Genomic DNA, 14956 nt, shown 5'->3' on the forward strand with positions numbered 1-14956 from the left:
ATGCAGCTAAGGAACTCCATGCTGTTTCCCATGTGTCTGGATGGGGAAAAAAAAACCCACACAATTCTTCTACATTTTAATAATTAAAACACTACTAAGACACGGATATTATGTGTGAGATTTGATGGGATATTTGGTACGAGATTTGAAAGCCTAAGTAACAAGTGTTCACAACAAAGCAGGACAGAAGGCGGCTCACTAACTATTTGTCTCTGAGGTGGTGACATCTAATAGTTTAGTATTACCAAAAAGCGCCCAACATAACCCAGCCCAGTGAAGGGCAAGGGAGAAATACAGCTACTGTGTACATGTCCTGGTTTCAGGTAAAACAGAATCAATTTTCTGATTTGTAATTTTATTTTTTTAGCTGGGCCTCTTCTGACTAAACTCTGAAATTAACAGCATATTGTTCAGAAACTGTTCACTCTCAGAGTGATAAGTCCTGATTATACCAAGAAATGGTACGCACAGAGGCTCTTGCTTATACTTACTGCTATAACAACCAAGGTCAGCTAACTTCGCTGCTTGCGCCGATAGAGGGTCGGAAGCGGAAAAGCATGGAGGGGTCCCCCCTGCAGGGAGGAGCGGACGGGACAGGTGACCCAAAACTGACCAACGGGGTATTCCATCCCATAGGCATCACGCTCAGTATAAAAGCTGAGGGATCAAAGGGGCAAGGTGGCCCTGTCTCGTTTTTCTTCAATGGCTGACGTCTGAGGAGGGACCCTGTTTGTTGAATTGTCTTCAACAGGAATCCGAGCATTCCTGACTCTAGTTCTGGAATTCAGCTCCTGTCTGTCGCTGACTCCAGTCTGGGACTTTCCCTGTGTCTGCTGGTGACGTGATCGTCATCCTGGGAGCTGGGTATGGTTTTGTATATATTGTATACTTTTTTCTTTAATTTTTTTTATTCTATTATTATTTACTATTTTCTTATTTATTATTATTTTCATTAAAGTAGTTTAGTTCTTTTTTCTAAACTCATAAATCTCATCTCTTCCTCTCCTCCCTGAGGAGAGAGGCAGGGGGAGGGCCATCTGTCGTTCTGGTTGGTCAATCTGGCCAAAACCACGACAGTACAGATGCACTAAGAGGTGACAATCATGACGTCAGAAAGGAAAAATTCAAAGTGAAGACAATTCAACTTAAGATTAAATAGTATGGGTTTACCAAATATACCTGTAAGCTGGAAATCAGAGGTCCCTAGCCAGAAGAGCTACCAGGTGTTTAAACAGTCTTTCACAAAACAACAGTTTTACAGATGAAGCAATACCAGTCTGTGAAAGCGCATATATAAGAGCAACTAGATGTGACAGCATGGAAGCTTGCTTTCACAGCCTGAGACACCCTTCTAGTCTTACATTTAAGAACTTACGCGCTCCATATGTCCCAGCAGATTTCACTGGGACATTTTTCACATACCCACCTCCCCCAGTCACCAACGTCTTGGAGCTCAAGCGTTTGTTAAAACAGGGAGATGTTTTGCTTTCCAGGCTTTTGATCTACCCATCATCTAAAACGGGAAGATGAAAGCATTTCAGCTCTCCGGGAAGCATGGCCACTACTTAGGTTTTCAACTGATAAAAATATCCAGGACTACGCAAAAAAATTCAGAGTTGCATTAAGCACTCTGTAAGACTTGAGAGATATATAGTGTAAGATCTGTTAAACCTAAAGCAACAAGTAGCCTGTGTCCTCTCTGATTTCATTTATAACTTGGCTAGTTCAGCAGACATGCTTTAATTTGCTGCTGTCAATTCAGACAGCATTTTTCCCCAGGTTCATAAATGGTATGTGAGTGAGTTTTCAACAAAGTCTGTGTGGACATTAGGACATTTAACTAGCAATATAAAATTAATCCTTGTCCCCCTTTCACTGTTCATCACATCATTTACAAGCTTGTTTGCACTGTCAGTACAAGGCAGACTTAGTAAAGTCTGGGAAGAGCCAACTTCCACTGCCAGCATTACAAATGGGATGAAAGTGTCTACTTCAGACCGAGTCACTAACCCTCAGTAGCAAACAGCACTTTCAAACTCTCTTTCCTTGCTGGTCAAGACAGCAGAAAATCAAATCTCGCGTTTTCAGAAACTGCAGAATGGATCAACAGCTAAGGAAAGAATGAAAAGCACAGTTGAAATTTACACAGTTCTGAAGTGGACCGTGTCTCCCCCTTGACTTAATTATTGCTGAAGCCAGATAGTTTACTATTTGTTACCAAACCCCACCATGCTGCTGTCTAGGGTAGTTTTCCGGGACTAGGGTATGGGGGTGTCTGTATGTAGCACATTGCCTTTTTTTTTTTTAAACTAGACTTGGTGCACATAAAGAGGTACATCAGTCTATATAATGACAAATACCAAGCCATGTCCTTTTTCACTCACAATCCTCAACATGTCTTCCATAAAACCTGAATCTGGGTGTTCCAGTGACTCAGAGCAAAATCCACCCGTGTCTCAACCTAAACCAGATGACATTCAAGTCGTGTCAATAGGGAAGGATGCTTGCAGGATAGCAGACGGAGTTCACTGTGTCAGGCTGCTTTGCCTTTCAAATACCTCCCCCTTCCAGATCTGAACACAACAATAATCCTGCAGATTCCAATATTGCAGTGTGAAAGATCATCTTATTGTACAAGGAGTTTTATATGCCTAGCAAGTCGGGGACAGCTTCCTGAAAACTGGGAAAAGTTGCATGAAAAGTCTTAATTACAAATTAATTACCCAATAAAAACCTGTGATAAAAGCAAAAGACCAGTTGGAGTCATAAATCAATTATCTTTGCTAAACATTATCCTATTATGAAGCTACATGCTACAATAAGCCACGCTATGTGATGATTCTCTCAAGTGATTTTGTCCTTACACGGAATTTATGAAGAAACAGGAGCAATAAAGTTGACTGCACCATTGCTCCTTTTTCTACCCACAAATAATTAGTTGTTTGGTTTCATCTTTTTTTTTTAAAGAAAATGTTTTTGCTGATGATTAAGTAGTATTAAAGGCACTATTAAGAGACTGAGCTCATCTTAAACTGCACCTACCACAACTCTCTGGTTTGCAGATAACCTTTGATTCATCACCATGGCAGCAAAGAGTGAACCACGACCCTGCAGCGTGACAACAATTAAACCACAAACTCACAGTGTGACCAAACACACAAATCGAATCTTCACCTTGTAAGAAAGTCAACATTTTTATCAAGGTGGAAATTTAGCAACGACTATCCATCATAACTATACCCGCAGCACGGGTATGTATTAATCCAAGTATATAGTAGGATTCAATCCCTCAGTCACAGAAGCTGAACTTGATCCGTATGTTAAAAAACACAGGAACTGAGAAAGCAGAGAGCAAGCGTTGGCCTCTGCAGAGCGGTATCTGGGGGCCCCGGTGAACAACAACTTGGACATGAGTCAGCAGCGTGCCCTCACAGCAATGAAGGCCAGCTGCCTCCTGGGCTGTATGAGTGACAGTGTAGTCAGCAGGCCAAGGGAAATGATTACTTCCCTCTCTCTGGATTTGTGAAGCCCCACGTGGAGTACTCTGCCTACTCTAGGCCCTCCCACCAGAAGACAGCAGTTGCCAAGCCTCTTGCAGTGACTAGGGCTGACAAAAAGTTCCAGACTGCCAAAATGAAGCAAGTATACAGTTCAAGCTACAGCAGGACACCTTTTTTTTTTTTTCCCCAGAAAACTTTCTCCCCATCTGTAAATTCAGTCTATCACTTCAGTCTCCAGAAGCTATTGTGGCACCATATGTAATTCTATCTGAGAAGGGCATCCTATCAGTTTTTCCTGTGTTCACCAAGATGATCTTCATTCTTTTTTAAGCAATTCTTTAAGTATTCAGGGCATTTTTAGCCACTTGGGACAGCAGGCAAGCGCAAAAGAAGTAGTAGTCTTTAATTACATTCACACGCCATATGGTTAACTTCAATGGCACAGGAGTAGGTTCAGGACTGACAGATAGCCCATCTCAGTGTTTAGCAGGGACTTGTGGGATGAACAATACGCATTCAGTATGGCACACGCTGGTGACATTCTAAGCAACACCACCTGCTGTCCTATCAACTTCATACAGACACACTTACTGGGCTGTCTAACGGCTACTATACGTGTGACAGACCACGCCACACAGAGGAGCATGTTTCAATGCTCAAAGAGTCTATTGCAATACCATTTTCAGCTGCTGGAGGTGTCCAAACCTGATGCAAAAGGCTCACTTTCTTTCCTTGGTTCACCCTTGCATCCCAAGACGCACTCATACAAACAAATGGAGAGAAGCATTATCAACAAATGTATAACTAACAGGAGATCTATTCTCTGGCTAGACCATTACTTTCATTTATCAGCAAAAAAATCCACTGAAACAAATTCAGAAAAATTTCTGACTTATTAGGAAATATCACAGCTGAATACATTTCTGAGACACAGCTATTAGAAGCAAAAACACCAGTGAGGGAGGATACTGATGAAGAACACAAATGTGAAGCAGTACAGAAATAAAACTCAAACTTATTTCCCTTCCAGGGCATTTATTTTTCTTGCAATCTGGTTTGCAGAATTTGCACAAGAGCCTGAGATGCAACGAGGCTTCACTTCACAACAAAACTGTGCATCTTCAGATTTCAAAAAGGCTAAAAGTAAGCCTAAGTTCCTTGAAAAAGATTTTAGAATTTCATTTCAAAAAGATTTAGAAAAAGTTGTCTTGAAAAAATTTTAGAATTTCATTTCATTTCAAAAAGATTTGGAAAAAGAAATTAGAATTTCATCAGTGTTTTTTCATAGGCTTGCCGTTTGGGAAACAAAAGGGCATTTCAGTTTGGTCTAAGCAACTTCACAGTACATGCAGTGTTCTCTCAAATAGGAAAAGGCAGGGAAAAGCTACGCACAAAGTGAGAAAATTCGCTTGAAAGGGTGCAGCAGCATTACATCATGATGGTCACATCATTTTATATTCCTCTGTACCTTATAAATGACCACACAAATGGAAAACTACATGACAGTTATGCCAGACAATCCCAGAGCTAATGAGGGTAGCAGCACTGACCACATACCTGGCAATAACTGTCAGCTTTCTTTTGTAACTCCCTGTATGGGCCTACAGGGAAAGATATCATAACTGTGTCCTGATATTTATTGTTTTAATTGAAGATGAATAAAACGTACTATAGGTATTAATAGCAATTATCCCCATGTGTTCACTTAACACATTTTGTCAACAACAAGCACTTCAATAACAGCAAAGCAATTCACAGAGGGAACCACACAAAAGCTACCTATGATGCTTTTTGTCTAAACAGCAGACTTAAGTTTGGGGACTAGTTAGGGGAAATCCACACAGCAGGGCAAACAGCTCACCTGTATTAATGTTCCAACTACTCCGAGTTAAATACATTTTACACTTAGGTTTAATTCCATCTTTTATACCTGGACCAACTGACTTCAAATGGTGACTTTCTAGAATTCCAGCCTTACAGAAAAGCTGGCCTTGCTGGCCTGTGAGTCTGTAAAAATAGCCAGAACTTTTAATTCATCTGCATTTACAAAACAAGTGTGTGCTCATGCTGGTATTAGAGTCCAACATGCATGAAAAAAAATATCTGAGAGGCCATATTATCCTGTTACTTTATTTATAGGAACATTTAGTATTGAAGACAGTTATTTGACAGTTTGCAAAGTTTGGCATATCTATATCTGGGCACACAACGGTAAGTGCCCAGCTTCCCAGACTCGTCTAAAATATCCAGAGAGTAACACAGTAAGCATCCATTTAAACTGCATTAACTAAGCATAGCACTTAATGTGGTCATTTCAGAATCAAGTTTACCTGCATATCACCTAGGCGGTTTTGGTTTTCTTCTTCTCTTTACTGAAAGTCTTCTCAGGAACGGGAAAACATGAATTGTATGCATTCAAATTAAGATGTTGACCATTAACGTTGCACTGTGAACTGTAATAAAACATCAACAGCAGAAAAAACCACTAATACCTTTATGACTCCATGTGGTTTCATAAGGAATCGCTTCCTTCTAATGCAAGTCAGGACTATTTCAGACGGTACTTGTCTAATGGTGCTGGAGTAGGTCCAAAGCAGCTCCAGACACTTTCAGGGCATCCATTAGCCTGCTAGTACATAATCATAATCTGGTCTACCATAGTTTCTCTAAAAAACATCTCAGAAGTGCACCAACATCGATTCCTGTAATTCTAGAACATTAGCATTAAAAAAAAAAAAAATAATCCCCCAAATACTGCTAGAATTGTTGGCTGGGGGGATGGGGGGGAGGGAAGGGGCCAGGCAGAGGGAAGTGCAAAATTAAACGTGGTACCAACTACAACTGCTGGTGTCAAGAGAACCTGAATTGCAGAAGTCCTTCTGCTGAAGTTACTAGGTAGCCTAGTAGAAGAGTTCAGTAAGAGAGATGAAAGTCAAAGGTGCAGTGAGCATCTATAGCATCCATTCATCTCCATCTGCGTGTATCCACTCCCACGGCTTTGTCTTTAGATGCAAAAGGCTGATGACTTTTTCAAACAAAGGGTTGCAAAGTCTTGAATCGTCTTCAGACAAGACCGTTTATATTCTTTCAGAAGAAAGACTTTTATCTGAAACCTGAAGCTTCCACAAGAGGAGCCAATGTCACTCCTTGCTATGGTTATTCAGTTGTAGTTTAAGTGTTTTCTACTTTAAGCTGCCACTTTGTGTTCTGGGATCTTGACAGCAGTTTCTAGCTACAAAGAGGATAGCTGATGTTGAAAAGTTCCCCGTTTTCCACTTTGAAAATTTTGTATAGTTAAACATATACACGTACATACATAACACCACATCCCTCATGCCACTACACAAGATGAAAGAGGAGGAAAAAATTTTATGCAACATCGAATCTCAACCATTTCCGCAGAGTCGAAAATTAGTTAACACTGTCCCTAGAAGCCAGAGGAAGATAAGAGACAAATATGGTACAACATAGAACCTATTCTCCATCTTAGAAATCCATTAGATATTTTCTCCTTAATAAATAATACCTAATGAGGTATATTAGTGGGAAATAATTAGCAAAGAATATATAAGAAATCCTAGGGGAGAGACTGTTGCCTCTCTCTGCTGGAAAAAAGAGATATGAGATGACCAGGCAAAGAACGCTATAGATGTAGGAGCAAAGGTATAGAGAAGGGATCGGAGACAGACAAACTGCAGAACTAACAGAAACAAAGTAGGGTTTTTTAAGGTGGCTGAGACTTTTTCTATATCTGAATTACTTTAATTAATGTAACGGAATGAAACACAGTGTCAATCTGTAAAGCTCCCTTTTAAAGAACAGAAATGAGGTCAGTCCAACAATGCAGAGGGCAGGCGGGAGAACTTGCAGGTTCTCGTTTATGTAAAGGCTAGTCTATCCAGTTATCTGTACGAAGTCAGAGGACACCAGGGGCTGATCAAATGAACAATCCCACAACGAGAGATTCTGGAAAGTAATTTTTCTCTCCAGACACAAGCCTTGATAATGGCCACGCCAACTCTAGAAAATGAGACTGCTCAACTTTGTTGTATGTAGATACATCTGTGCCAGTCCAGCCAGGAAGAGTTCCTCATCTCCAGGGCTGGGGGAATTGTAAAGCAGATGGCTTCACCTGATAGTTAAAGGTAGTGGGACTCTTAGGACCCAATTTATTAGTAGACAATTTTAAAGTGCTTGAAGAGCCAACACAAAACACATGAGACTTTTTGCCTTACCTAATATTTATTATTTGTTATTAATCCAGAGCTTCTAGACATATTCCTGGCCACAGGAAACAGATCCAGCTCTAGTAACCAAGCATTGTACCCAGAAAATGTACAAGTCTTCCTCAGGCAACCTTAAGGTTGCCTTTTGTCCATTTGCTTAGCCCACCTGGATGAACAAATCTACAAATGATGCTTTCCAGTTAATCTGGATTTCAAAGCTACCTGTATCAATACAAAGGCATTTTATTTGCCCATGGGAAGTTCTCTTTCTTTTCAATTCATGTCAAAGAAGGAAAGAACTTGGTTAGTTGTGGAATTAAACTCAGGCAGCTTCAGTTTTTATGCTTAATAGGAGCAGTCACATCAGTAGGTGAAGACTGGTCTTGAAAGAGCCAATTTAGTCAAACAGAATACAGAAATCCAACTGCTCTGTTTGTACCTATCATACTTGACAAAGAATTCAGCTTTTGTCACAAATAATACCTAAAAGTAATTATTACAAAATTACTACAGCGGTTCAGAAAAGTTAGGGAGATCTGCGGATTCTGTTTTTCTTACAAGTACGATACACTATGATGACAGGAGAGAGCACACTTAATCTTTCAACAGGCATCTGCCTCTCCCCTGACCAGTCAGCAGGCAACCAGCAGGACTGAAGCACCTTTTGTTGGGACGCTGCTGTGTTGCATATGATCTAATACAGCATGAAGCCACAAATCATCAAGAAAAGCTTCACTTTCTGAAGTTTGTTATGACCTGAATGGTGTAAACAAACAAATAATGTCCCAAAATACTTTGCTGTCAACTAAGGAGCTGTTCAAGCACAAAATATCTCAAGTCATACAGAGAACTATAGGAAAGTTCCTCGTAGGACAGGCAAGATGAAGTGTCAGGAAGATTGAAAGTGCAAACACACCGTCCCTAGAGACAGGATCAAATGCAGAAAGACCACTAGGAGCAAGGTTTCAGAGATCCAATACAGTAATAAATAAAATTGAACATCATGAAAAGGACAAGTGAAAAGACAGCTGAATCCTTTATAGCGTCTCTTAAGACTTTGCTTACAATCCTTAAGTGATACAGCCAGACCATTATTTTCACATAGATGCAAAAATGAAGTTACTTCCCAGCATTCTGTACCCAAGTCACATGGCACTGGATTGGAAGCAGAGGCAAAAAGTGGCAGACGAGGATTTAGCCAAAGACATCTAAACTATCAAGTTACATTAAGAACAGTAAGAGTATCTGATATTCCATCACAGGCATCATGAAAACTCAAAACCCACTAAAGTACTGGAACAGGAACAAATTTGGCTGTGGTGCAACAGCAAATATTTAAACTACTACTTCTGGCAATCAGCATTAAAAAAAGCTATTTCCTGTAAATCTGTGTTAGACTATAATTATAATTTATACCAGTGGAAGGGTACATTTCAAGTTGGAATATAATAAATTTGTGGCTAAACTCAGCCAAATTAAAATGACTTTTTAATATATTTAACATACTCTATGCATTCTGTGTGTAGACCCGCATAGCAAATTCAAATTCATCTAAGCTGGCGAGCAAACTGAAGTCTACTTTGTCTCCAGCTCGGTCTCAAAATAGTGAGCTAAATCCCAATTGTACAGTTTTGATTATCAGTCACACAAAAGACAGAAGAATCACAGCTTGACTTGTAAGCTAAGTAGAATTTATTTTCTGCTGGCAATTGAAGGATCTAGATTTAGATACAGCATAAAATCAACTCAAATAAGATCACAAAACAAGACTAGGAACAGCTGCACTGAGGGGTTGTCAGTGCAGATTAAAATGCCCAACATCTCTACTTGGCTTTCATTGTTTGAATAATTATTTCTAAGAAGATACACAACCTATTTTTTGTGCATTTTCATTCAGTATCATTCAGCTAATGACCAAGAACAATGCCATACTTTTCAGTAAATAGAGAAACATCAAATCTTTACTTTGTCAGAAAGGAACTATGAGGTTTATCGGAACTTTGAACTAGTATTTTGACAGGTAGGCTCCTTTACAAGTCCAGTTTTTGGTTAAGGATCAAATCATAGGCCTCTACTTTTCAAAGCAGCCGGTGATACTAGAGAAGCACAAAGCTGAACAGCATAACCTAAAAGTTGCCTAAACTACAAAAGCCAAAGTTCTTATAGAAAGCACTCTCCAATTAGGTCCTTTCTTAGCAAAGTCACTCCTGTGTAGCAGTTTTTCACTGCTCACAAATATTTTCAAAAGAGATCAGCAACTAAGTGGGGTGGAGTGTGGAGAAGGTTGATAGGTTTTAATGCTGCTGAATTTTCTAAGCCATCTATCTACCTCTGCCTGGCAATAAACAAAAAAATTTATTATGTGTCATTCTGTTGAGATTCAACCTCTCTTCAGGTTTTGCTTTTTACCAGTAGTCACCACCTTATCAGTTCACCATAACTTTTACATAATCTTTTAGCGCTTTATTAACTATTTTTAACCACCTCCACAACAACTGGCCAGGTCTTTCCGTACCAAGTAGGTTCTTTTAAGTTTCACCAGTATTCAAAGATCTACATCATCAGCTGCATGAAACCAGGTAACATAGCTTTGAAACATCACGAAAAATGCAGGCTAGCTTGATTAATCTCAAACTTAATGTTCTGATGACATTGGTAAGGTGGGTTATAATGTTTAATCATCAATAAAGTCTTAGTTTTGCTACTGGAGTGAAACATGTTTCCAAAAGCCAAACCTAGTCTTCCAATACTCTGGACACGTACCACAAGTGGGTAAAATCCCCCAGTCCACCTTCCACCAGGCAACTGAGCAGTTAAGAACTACCAAGGCCATTTTAGTTTTTTTGCCTGGAACTTTAGCTCTCCCAGTAATCTCTGAAGTGACCTAAGGTGTCAAAACAATTTCATCTGCTGATTTACTACCTGTTACTACAGCACTCGCATGCAGAGCCTTCAAACAACACAGTGGTTCAGACAGAAACAGTAACTTCCAGTCTGTTGCATCAAAAGAGTCACTATGCTGTATTTTAAGCACTTATCTGTACAACATTACAGCATTTGGCACCCAAATTTGTATCACAGAGAAGGAAACGGTAGTAACACTGCCAAAACGCAGCTGAAGTTAAGAACTCTGAAGGTGAAAACCTTCCCTCCACTCTTCATGAATTATCACACCTTTTTATCGGGCTTTCCTCTAGCTGGATACTCAATACATTTGATCGATCATTTCGTGACCTAACAACAGTAGTCCTTTAATAATCAATTGTTAAGTGTTTCCCTTTTAATTAGTACATTTTCTTAGTTTTCCTTTGTATTACATCCACAAACATTTTGGACATAGCAAAAAACTATATTTTCTACAATAAGACTAGCTTGTAGAATTTAAACATACTTGAGCAGAGGATAATTTATATTTATCAAAGCTAGAGATATGAATTACTAATCTTCCCCTCCATTACTATCTCCCTCAACAGCGATTCTGGGTGTTCAGTTTAGGTAAGTGCTGGATTTTCACAAAATATTATATGCCCCTCAAATGAAACAAGTGTTGAAAGGACATCTCATTTCAGCATCCAACACCAAGATATTCCAGAAAGGGGTACTGTTAGGAAAAAACCACATGCTCTGCATATACAACCAGAGAGGAAGACACATATCACCAAGAAACTGGATGCACTTCCCGTACCTTAAGCGATCTTAAACCTAAAGAACATATGAAAAATTTCTGTTTTGAATGTTTTTATTCCAATCAATATACAAATACAAACATTTGCAGATGTACAAAAATAAAAAAAGGGCATTTTCTACACCTTAAAAAAGCAGATCAAACTTACGTCTATACGTGTATTCCTTTCTGTGGGAAATCCTAATCAGCAGACATTTCTGTTCTCTTCAGAGCATTCTATGCCAAATCCCCTCCCCCAACACCCAGCCACACTTATGACTACAAGTAACATTTCAAAAAACCTAACGCTCTAAATGTCCCTGAACAGATTACACAAAAACCATTTCTCACAGTTAATAACCATGATAACATATTTCCTTAATGACTTTAGGGCAAACTATGTGCTGATGGATAGTTTGCAATTCAAGCTTTCTGTAGTTTGTTGATATATAACATGGGCATAGTTGGACTACATATTTTTTTTAAGCTATTTTTACAAATTCCAAAAAGCAATTATAGCTTTGTTGATAGCATTCTTCCTTCCTCTCTCCTTCCCCCAAAGCTTCAACTACTCAAACAAAAAATCTGCAAATAAGAATAAAAAGCAGTAGAAGAGGTCTGAACCCAAAATAATTGGTTTTTACATCATCTGCCAACATAATAGGAACTGAAATGATCATCTGCTCAATATCACACTGTACTAATGAATGTAGGGGAAGCATTATCACAATAACACTGTTTTGAACCACCCTGTAGCACATAACTAAATATTTTTTGTATGAAGTTTTGCGCAGTGATATTGATCGAATTATCTCAAGCAGCATAATTCACCGCAATGTTCTGTCGTTCTATGTGCTTTAGCATTTGGCCAAGACATTGTTTTCTTTTCATGTTCTGGCAATACATGTTTTTTGGAGCTGCAGCAACTTAAGGATAGGTGAGGCAACACTTGTGGAAAGAGGTAGCTGCTTAAACTGATAATATTGGAAGATGTATTTTTGGGGCACACAAGCCCTTCTTTAAGTCTCCAATACAGTGGAAGGCTTTAAAATTGAAAACAGTTGCTCAATTTACATAAATGTGCTCAGTCCCTAAGAAAAAAAGCAAGTATACAGTGGTTCAAAGAAAGCTCCTGAGAAACAGGTTCTCTCCAACCTTTTTCTTTGCCATTCCTTCTGCCATCAACTTCATTCACATTATATAACAGAAAGTTGCTTAGCAAGAGAACAGTTAATGTCTACTTGCACAGTGCCCAGAACATGGGCACCTAAGCCACAATCTTCTAGCTGCTACCTGTAACAAACCAGAAATATTTTTACCTAAACCCTATTGTGGATAAGGATCTCATTAACTTTACTACAAGGGAGATGAAAGACGGTTGAATATAGGTTTTATAACAGCATCCTGCCTGCAGCACACTTAACTGTACTAGCTTTCAATTCTATTGCTTCTACAACTATGACTCTTCCCTCTGTCTGAAAAATCCAATCATCTGTAAAGAAAACACTAATACTGCAGAAGTGATGTTTAATTCTGTAGCAATAGCTAGTTCAGTATGACATAGCCGATCTTCTCAATATTTTGTCTTAAGGTCATCTGACTGAAAATCATTATTCTGTACTTATGTGTACAGAATACACATAAATTCAGTCTCTCCACCAAGTTTTAGTCAGTGTCTTATTTCCTGCTGTCTTAAAATATTTTAAGATTGTCCTGTGAGCTCACTTCAGCACTAATACATGACAATTTTTTTTTTTTTACTTGCTAAATATTTCTTTTTTTACTCCAGAGGAAAACTTATTTTTCTAAAAAGATCCTGAGTACATTTTTTAACCATTACCCCACACTCAAAAGTTCACGTGGAATACTTTTAGAACTGGTAACATCAGAACATTCTCCAGTGACTTCACACTCCTGGTTAAGATTAAAGGACAGCGCTGAAAACTACCTGAGGTCTACTGAAGCTTTCCTTTTCTTGTTAAGGCATAAGAACTTATCACAGGCAGTTTTATGGCAAACTGAGAAGAAAAAAAAAAGAACATGAAATGTATTTATTACTAAGCAAGACAAACTCTGTGACACTTAACATGGGAGCCATACTTGGAAAAATGGCTAAACAGCAATTTGTAGGTAAGATGTAGCTACACATGACATTTTCAAGAAGTTTTGCCTATCTAGTCATCTACTTCCTGCAATTAAGTTTCTTACAGGCCTACTGTGAAACTACATCCAGCTAGTACATCAACTGACAGCCAGGATCAATATAAACCAAAAAGTTTCTGATGTAAGGAGATTACTTTAGTTTTAACAAGGTGGGAAGACACACAACATACGTTATGAAACAGCAAGTCAGTATTTGAGAGGTAGTCTGGTTGCTCATTTGACTGGGAGAGGTAGAGCTAGTTGAGAAATCGATAGCTAGGGCCAGTCAAAATGATAATTATCCGAAGTTTTCTAAGATGCAAAAAAATTACTCTCAGCCTGAGACTGCCTATGTCACCATGGATTCAGTTGTCTTGTTCATATTTACTCACATTTACATAGGTAAGGCTATTGTAAAATATCCATTCAGGGAGAGAATGCTCCCAGAAATAACAAGGGAAATAGCGTAACTACGTTTTGGCATAAGTCAACCAATTCATCATTTATACATCTTACAACTATGAAGGTTAATAAAGCTAAATGGCTCTCCTCTTTTGGCAGGTCGATATAACTACAAAAACAAATACATACCAAAGACTAGAAGCAAGTTAAGTCTCAAATTCCATAGGGTTTACCTATACAAAATCCTCCATGCAATTTCTTCCCACAAGAAAAAAAGATCAATTATTTTAGAGAGGAAAGCCAAGGCATATTGGTAATAGTCAACGGGTATTAAAACCTTTGTGTTTTAAAAGTTAAAACATTTGGGTACAGAATCATACATAATGTTCCCTTGGATTGATGTAGACTCTTCCAGGTCCTGAGTTTTGCGGGTATCTGCTGGTCCAATTTTTGTAGTATGTTTGCTGATAAACCGGATACATATGCTGAAGACTTTCTTGTTCCTGTGGGTCTTCAGCCTCACAAGTAAGTTGCCTTCCATTCACAGCTTTCTAAATACACACAAGAAGTAATCAGTTTCACAGTTCATGTATAAAGCCTGTAATTCCTATTCTTAAAACTTTAAGCAAAATAAAAAGGTACATGATCTCCAAAACAGTCCTATGAATCAAGAAACATGAACTTAAAAGTTCCAATCACTAACAGACATATGACAGAAGCATTAGTAACTACTCAGAATTGACCTCAAACTTTTGTTTCAAAGGAACTTAGATTTTAAGGCTGAATAAACCTAAAAAGCAAAATACAAACTATGAAGTAGCCTGTCAGCACTCATGGGCTTTGTTATTTTATTGAACTAGGACTTCAAAGCTCTAGTGTTTATGTATTTAAATTATTCAGAAAAACTACGTGGGAAATACAGGCTATTAAAATGATATCGACACATTCCACTTTATGGATAGCAAACCCACACACCCAACAGTCTCTGACTAGGACGGACAAATACTTCGCTCTTCATGAAA

The 14956-nt window shown here is 38.6% G+C and overlaps 1 protein-coding gene across 3 annotated transcripts in view; it reads right to left on the bottom strand.

Annotated features, from left to right (window-relative positions):
- Nucleotides 1-1078: 1078 nt before the first annotated feature.
- Nucleotides 1079-14956, bottom strand: part of NECTIN3 (nectin cell adhesion molecule 3) — a 78671-nt gene continuing 64793 nt past the window's right edge. For 2 of the 3 annotated variants that reach the window (XM_054211118.1, XM_054211111.1), the window contains exons 9-10: nt 14315-14485; nt 1079-13408 (exon numbers count right to left, since the gene is read on the bottom strand). In XM_054211118.1, coding sequence (XP_054067093.1) covers nt 13346-13408; nt 14315-14485 — 234 coding nt within the window. In that variant the 3' untranslated portion in view covers nt 1079-13345. Of the gene's footprint in view, nt 14486-14956 lie in introns of all 3 variants that reach the window. The other variant, XM_054211127.1, reaches the window with a different exon arrangement.

The sequence above is a fragment of the Rissa tridactyla genome, chromosome 1, assembly GCF_028500815.1.
Source record: "Rissa tridactyla isolate bRisTri1 chromosome 1, bRisTri1.patW.cur.20221130, whole genome shotgun sequence".
NCBI lineage: Eukaryota > Metazoa > Chordata > Aves > Charadriiformes > Laridae > Rissa > Rissa tridactyla.